The sequence below is a fragment of the Populus euphratica genome, unplaced genomic scaffold, assembly GCF_000495115.2.
Source record: "Populus euphratica unplaced genomic scaffold, PopEup_1.0 scaffold43.1, whole genome shotgun sequence".
NCBI classification, from domain to species: Eukaryota; Viridiplantae; Streptophyta; class Magnoliopsida; order Malpighiales; family Salicaceae; genus Populus; species Populus euphratica.
The window spans coordinates 155,188-163,532 of NW_011499889.1; the positions used below are offsets into that span (position 1 = coordinate 155,188).

General features: G+C 31.5%; 1 protein-coding gene across 1 annotated transcript; it reads right to left on the minus strand.

Annotated features, from left to right (window-relative positions):
• Window positions 1-4,587: 4,587 nt before the first annotated feature.
• Window positions 4,588-6,931, minus strand: LOC105130849 (Pentatricopeptide repeat (PPR) superfamily protein). The gene has a single exon (XM_011033542.1). It carries the CDS (start codon window positions 6,763-6,765, stop codon window positions 4,855-4,857), a length of 1,911 nt encoding a protein of 636 aa, XP_011031844.1. The 5' UTR covers window positions 6,766-6,931; the 3' UTR covers window positions 4,588-4,854.
• Between the last annotated feature and the right edge of the window lie 1,414 nt (window positions 6,932-8,345).

Sequence of the window (8,345 nt, forward strand, 5' to 3'; positions counted from 1 at the left end):
GAAGTTCATTTTAAAAAAAAATATTAAAAAATTAGAAACAAATATTTTGGTCTTTTTTTCTTTTTGCTCCTTCTAAAATCAATTTTATCGTCTTTTAATTGATCATGATTACTTGAACTATGCCTCAATCATTCTCTTAAATGAATGATTCTCTGCACTCATTCCATGAAAACACATCTTCAAAGAATGTAACATTCCTTGATTTATGTATTAGGATATACATTATAGTATTAGGATATCCTCAACACTTGATTTATGTACAATAAATTGATATACATTATTATTATATGCATCTCCAATAAATGTATAATCCATAATTATTTATCACATCTTGACCTTTTTAAGATCATATATTTCTATATTTGCAAGATACCTCCACACTTTAAAGTATTTGTAGGAATTTTTTTTACCTCTCTATAATTCATATGGTATTTTTTCTAACTTTTATAAAGTTTTTTGTCAAGTATATAATTATTAGTTAAATTATCTCTCCTTATAAAGTTTTTTGTCAAGTATATAATTAGTAGTTAAATTATCTCTCCTAAGAAGTTATAAGAAGTTATGAGCTGCTTTTGAACTTATCAAAATGACATTCATCATTTAGTTTTTTACATTCCACAACATTTTTTGTGATGAATAAGGATTAGTGAGTTATTGAATAATGCTATTTTGAGAATATAATTAACCAAATGATACTTTATATTCTCCATCTTTATCATTTCTTATTGCCTTTACCTTTTTGTTAAGTTGATTTTAAACTTTATTCTTGTAATGCTTAAACATTTTAAGAGCTTTTTCTTTACTTTTAAGTAAATAAATATAATAATACCTTGTATAATTATCTATAAAAATAATATAATATTTTTTCACCTCTACTTTGCATAAATTTTAAATCAATAATATTCGAGTGAATTAAGTCCAAAGATTCACTAATTTCTTCAATTATTTGAAAAAAAAGTTTTATGAATTCTGATTTTACATAAATTTCACATTTATGATTTTTCTCATAAATTATACTTGGTAATAATTAATGATTTATTTGCATAAAATTTTAATTCATATAATCTAATCTACTATAGCACATATCACAAGATTCAAACAAATAAGAAGAAGGGGTAATCTTCTTAGTATTCTCATCATTGATTATAATGGTCATTTTAATTATTTTATATTTGGTCTATTTATCATTATTTTTTTCTTATCTTTATTTCTTCATAATATTTTTTTTAGTTTCTATTTTTTTCTTTATATATATATTTTTAAAAATATTATTTTTTATTCTTTACACTTGAAATACTTATCAATATGCACTTGGTCTATATTTATCCTTTTTTTTTGTTCTTATATTCATTCTTTTGTAATTGGTTTTTTATTTATTTTTATTTTTTCTTTACACTTTTATTTAAAAAATTATTTGACAAAGACTAAGAAAAATGTGTTTCATTGTAGTAGTTGTAACATTATCTTATTTTTCGACTACACTAAAAATTAGTTTGAGATCTTGAATTTTTTATTACTATATATGATTTTGATTATATTTTATTATATGTAAGTATCAACTTTTTTATTTATATTAATATATAGTTTTTACTCGATGTCAAAAAACACCTTCATAACACCTATATATTAATTCTTTTGTGTTTGAAAAAAAATTATTTAGCTTATAGCTAGGTGAGTTGAATATACGTATTAACACTTATTTATTTATTAGCACAAATAGTTCTTGATTTATTTAATTAAATGTATGCATAAGCTTTTTAATTTACAATTATAATTTATTTTATGAAAAAATTACATTTGAAAAGCTTGCATTTTTTCTTTGTCAAGAAACAACAATCTAGCCAACGATGAAGAGTAGGTCAAATAACTAGTTAAAAAACATTAAAAGCCCTCAGTCTTTTATTATTCACCAAGAACCATATTATTGTGGATTGAAACGGTATAAAGATGAATCTGCCCTTACTAAAAAAATGATTAAGCAAGCAAATGGGGGGGGGTAAGATTGTCTTTTGCATAAGATACATTTGTATTTGAAAAAAATGATTGGGGAATAAATGGTCTGTTCAATGTTGTTTTTACTATAATATAAATATTAATTTGCCCTTTAAGGCACACTATTTAAATCTTTGGGTAGGGTTCTTTGTCTTTTTTTAAAAACAAATAGTAAAGTTATGACCATTCCTTTGTTACGAGAAAATAATATTCATGTATTGAGGGGCTCCTCCATCCTTTTTTTTAATAGTAAAAATACAAATTTATCCTTTGATTTTGAAAAAAAAAACTAAGGCTACATGCAAGGTTTTTTTTGTCTTCTTCATATGATTTTATTATAAATCTCAAGTAAGCTCGGGTAATTAAGAGTATGTGTGTATGTATGTTTATATATTAAAAAATTATTGGTGCGTGCTTATGGGCACCACCTATATTCTTTGGAAGGCGTGTGTTGTGATCGAATGTCATCTTTCAGTATAGCATTCGATGTGCCTTACCACTCCCATCACGATGGTGAGACATGTGTGCAGAGACAGCACACAGAGGAGCTCTAACCAAAGGTTTTTCCCTCCCTCTCTCCTTTTAAAAAATTGCTCTAGCAATTGCAAAAAAGTAAGAAAGTATGACTCTTTATTTGTTAAGTTAAATTAGGTTATCAATCTTTTGATTGTAATGTATTTAACGTTAAATCATTTATTAAGTATATTTGCTTTTTTTTTAATTTCATCCCTTCACACTTGATTTTATATCAAATTTGGTTCTCATTATTTTAATTGCAATATATTTAGTCTTCAATCATTAAGTTTTTTTTTCTTCAAATTCGTTCCTTTACATTTAATTTTTATATTAGATTCAGTACTTACTTTTTTTAATTGTGATGTATTTGGTTTTGAATTCTTTATTAAATTAATTTGTTTTTCATCCCTTGAAATTTTATTCTTATATCAAATATCCCTTTATAATTTGGTTTTATATTTTTTTTTGTCAAATTTTGTTTTCTTTCTTTTTAAATCTATATTTTTTAAATTATTTTTTTTATTTTTCAAGTTTCTCAAATTATTTTGGTTCGTAAGGAATTTTACATTGTTATTTTTTTGAGTTTGACTTTCATGTTGTAATACGACCTCATGATCCATGCCACAAATTTCTGTCATTTTTAATTATTTTCTTAAAATTTCATCTATCATCATTGAGTTCGTTGAAAATTAATATTCTTTGTTTTTTATTTGTTTTGGATCCATTGTTAATTTGATTTTTTTTAATTTTACACTTTAATTCAATTTTTTGTGTCCTCTCAATTTTTTTTTGAAATAAGGTCCTTATTCTTTTAATTATTATTTATTTATCATTTATTTTTTATTTTATCATTTAACATTTTATTTATTGGGATTTGGTCTCCTAGATTTTTTTCATTATTTATAGGCCCTACTTAGGAGTCAAGATAATTATCGAGTCATAGATCATGTGGGTTGACTCAAGTTAACTTAGGTCAACCAAATCCTTTTGTTTTATAAAAAAAATGATCAAAATGATACAATTTTTTTTTAAAAAAAGAAAGGAAAATAGTAAATGGGTTCTGACCCTATTTTGACTAAATTTTTCCTGAGTTAACAGAAACATGGGTCAACACTGGTTTTTGATCGTCTTATCTCCCCCAATTTCTTTTGAAACTTAGTTTGGTCTAAGTTGAGGGTTACGGGTTAACCCGTCAAGTCGAGCCAAGTTTTAAAATAGTAACTTTTCAGATATAATGCTTCCAATTTAGATAGTACCTATGATCATGAGGTTAAAAACTTTACACAAGTTAATGTTGTTTTCTTTCTCAATAATAGCTTTTGAAGCTTTGTTATTTTCTTCAATTTTTTTTTAAAAATTAAATAATTTATTTATATCTTATGATTTAGATGAAAGGTTTATTCGGATAATCCAAGTTCTTTTTTAAATCACTCTTTTTTTATATACTTTCTATTTTGTCTCTAAAAATTTAGTTTTTTTTTTTAAATTAGTTTTTTTTTATTAAATTATCCTCTGCATAATCTTACGCAAAAATTTTGACCTACTTACAAGTTTTAATAACCTCACTCAATTTTATTGGTGCTTTATTTTTAGTATTTTTTTCATTTTTTTTATTTTCATTTCATCTTTTTTTCTGCATTTTGTTTCCTACGATTGACTAGTGTTATTTTTTTTTAGTTTTCTTTCTAGGATATAGGTCTTTTTTTTTTTTCATTCTTTAAAATACAATAACAGTAATTTAGCGTTTTGTTTTTAACATTACAAAAAGATTAATCTGGACCCACAACAAAACGCATGCAATCTATCTAATTTATAACTATACTTCTAATCTCTCGCTGTTGTCAGTTTAGTTAATTCTTGCATGATATCCAAGAGCTCGGTCTCGCCACTGTACACTAATAGGACTCCCCCAAGCCACTCAACTATATGCCTAAATGAAGACCATCAGCAGGGGATTTAAGCATAACAAAACGGGTTCTTCCGATGTATAAACTAATAATTCCAACGGCTTTTGCTCAAGGAATTTTGTGGGAGAACTGAGGATGCACTCACCAAACTTTGGTCCACCACGGTTTGAAAAGTTCCAAAATCCTCCTTCTCCTTTCATGTTTTGAAAACTTCAGAGTGCATCGTCATAAACCATATTTGGGTGTCTTTCACATATGGACTGCACACAATTAGAAGTATTCAGAGTGAAAATCTGCCTCGCCAAATCAAATGGGTTGACTGCAATCCAAAATTTCTTATCAATGAGCATAGCGTTTGCAAGAAAGCTTCCCAGCTGCCGACTAACTTGTGAGAATGTTTATCAAAGTTCAAACTCACGAAGTTATTATCAAAGTATCATTACCAATCATCACTGCATGAGCAGTGTCCTCCTCGAAAATGATGGAACCGAGTATGATCTGTAATAATTACTTGTCTGTTATAAACCCCTGAAAGGATCTTGGCAAAATTGTGGCAATCAACACAAATTCTGAGATTCTTCGCTATTCTGATTGTCGTGCCTGGTGGTGTTGCAAGAACTCCAAAAGCTATAGCCAACTTCTCACTATGATAAGAATGAACATACCTTTTTTCTTCTGCATCTAAATTGGGCAACTCGGATATTATTTCAGCAACATAACCAGCAATCTTCAGCTGCTTACTAATCTCGTCCAACATCTCATAAATCTCATCCTTTTGTGGATGAGAAACATCATCCACAACGAACTCATGGACCTTACCTTTCAATTCAATTGAACTAGAGGCAGGTGTGGTTTGGATTCCCTTCTCCTTCATGAACTTCTTCAATTCTGTCACCTTCTTCCAATTGTCAACGGAAGAATACAAATTGAACAATAAAATATAATCACCAGCCTCTTGAGCCTTAAGTTCAATCAAATGTTCAACAACATGTTCTCCAAGTATAACATTGCGATGAATTCTACAAGCCCCAAGTAAGGTCCTCCATATGGTTGAATCTGGTTTGACCCTCATTGACATTATAAGCTGATATGCTTGATGAAGCTGACCAGCACGCCCGAGAAGGTCAACCATACATCCATAATGATGAATATTTGGCACTATCCCAAATTCCTTGCTCATTCTAGCAAAGATTATCATCCCCTTCTCAACCAACTCACAATTACTACAAGCGGACAGAACTCCAGTAAAGGTCTGATCATCAGGCAAAACACCCATTTTTAGCATCTCTTCAAATGCTCCAATAGCTTCTCTCCCGTATCCATTCATAGCAAGACCAGAAATGATAGCACTCCATGTAACCACATTCTTATTGTGCATGCCCTTAAACACACCAAAAGCCTTGTCCAAATTCCCAAACTGCGAATACATTGCTATAAGCGAATTACACAAGTTGGTCGCATTATCATATCCTCGTTCCACAATATGACGATGGACCTTCTCACCAAATTCTAACGCGCCCAAGTTTGAACATGCTTGGAGTAGAAGCAAGCATGTTACATCATCCGGTTCACATCCGAGCTCACCACTCAGCATACCATCAAATATAACCAAAACATCTCTAGTCCTACGATTACGCATATAACAAGAAATTAACACGTTCCAAGCAATAGTGTCTCTTTGACGCATTTCATCAAACACTTTGCAAGCTTCGCTACCCTTATCGCAAAGCGAATACAAATCCATCAGGTTAGTAAGCAGCAAGCTATCAAATTGATGCCCATCACTTAAAATCCTTGCATGAACCTGTTCACCACCAATTAACGAACTAACTCTAATATAACACTTGATAACAAAAGATAAAGTTACAGGATCTGCACGTAAACCATTCTTTCTCATTTCTTGGTACATAAAGAACCCTTCAATAGGAGAGTTACTCATAGAATAAGCTCTTATTAATGTGTTGTATAGAAATACAGATGGGTTCGGAATTTGAGAAAAAAATTGGCGGGAATATGATATATCTCGGATGGGAGAGAGTGCCATGCCAGACAAGAAAGGGAGAGAAATGGCAGGGTAGTGAAGGAGCGAGTTGCGGATTAGATGGCCATGGATTTGGAGCAAATGGGACTTTTGGGTGCATGATTTTATGAGGGAAATCAAACGTTGGTGGCTTTTTCTTTCAAGGCTTGAAAGGAGAGGGTTTGTTTGGTTTTGTTGATGACGATGATGTTCTTGGAATTGTTTTGCAATTGATGGAGGTGTTGTGGTGGTGTAATGAGAAAGACAGAGGTAGTGTTGGAGATTGAGAGAAGAACGGTTTGAGTTAAAGAGATGGAAGGCTGGTGTCATTTGATGCTTCTTTCTGTTACCTTTGTTATGATTGAAAGAGAAACGATTTGAGTTAAAGAGATAGGGTTTATGTTTTGCTACCACCGGCTAACCAGGTTTTGTTCGCTTTTGGGTCTGCCGTTTTTGTTTATAGAGACGGGGGCCTAAGCCCTGCCCAAGAGATCAAGGATTTCAGAGGGGGTAAAGGGTGAAAAATTCTCGTGCATGCTATATAAAAAATATATACATAAACATTTTAGTTCTCAAAGAACCGAAATCCATAAACGTTTTACATGGTATCAAAACCAACATCTAGCCATGTTTTCCTCATCCTCTTCCTCCTATCTTGGTTCCGAAATTCAACTTTTCAATCATCCCTCTATTCTTTTCATATCTAATATAATCACTGCCAAACTTAATCCTGATAATTATCTTCTCAAGAAAGCACAAATGGTGCCTTATTTCAAAGATCAGGATCTCTTCGCATATCTTAATGGATCTTAATGGTACCATACCATCACCAACCCCAACCATTTCTATCTCTGACAGTGGATTTATCTCTGAAATACTAAATCTCGTGTATACTTAGTGGGTATGACAGGACAACCTCATTCTTAGCACACTATGTTTTCCCTCGCTAAAAGGGTGCTTGCACAGGTGGTCAATTACACAACATCTCACGTGATGTGGCGTGCTCTTGATGAAACCTCTTCTTCCAGGTCTTGTGCGAGAATTGTTCAGATATGCACGTAATTGGCCACTGCAACCAAGGGAAATCAGTATGCCATAGATTATTTTCTCTTCTTCAGGAAACTTACAGACGAGTTAGCCATTGTTGGACAGTCTATAACTCATGATGATATTATCACTTACGTGCTTGCAGGATTAGGCCATGAATATGACAGCTTCGTGGCATCTCTGCCCACACAGACACTGTAACACTTGAAGAAGTTTATTCTCTTTTATTGACTATTGAAGCTCGCCTTTCTTAACAACAACTTGTTTTTACAGTGCAACAACCATCTATTAAAGTTGCTCAATGTCATAATTCCTAGTCTTTTCGAAGATGTAGACGCGATGGTCCTCGAGGACGGAGGCGTGGACAGCATGGTGGCTTCAATTCTACTATCTAAAGCAATGACCAATCTTCTCTTAACCATAACATTATGCTCTATCCTCTAGATTACGAGGACGTATAGAGGATCAAACACTTATAACTAAAGATAAAGAAGATAAGTTTCCTAAGTGACTGCCAATGATATAAGGCATAAGAAGTGCCAAGATTATAACAACAAACGTAGGAGGATATTTATGCGCAGATATAATCTTAAGTTATTGAAATTGTATAGATATAGGAATTTGATTTTGAATTATTCAAGTAACGTAGAAATATTTTGTAATTCTATTAGTATAAAAATCCATATGCACGCTAAATAATATATATACATATATAGCAAGTGAGGTTCTGGTCTAGTGGTGGGAGGGGCTTGTCCCCTTCCTCCGCACCTGGGTTCGAACCTTATCATGCACGTCTGTCACCCCCGTGGTGTCTTACCTGTTTACTGCGCTTGTAGGATGTTCAATGGGCCGTGGGGATTAGT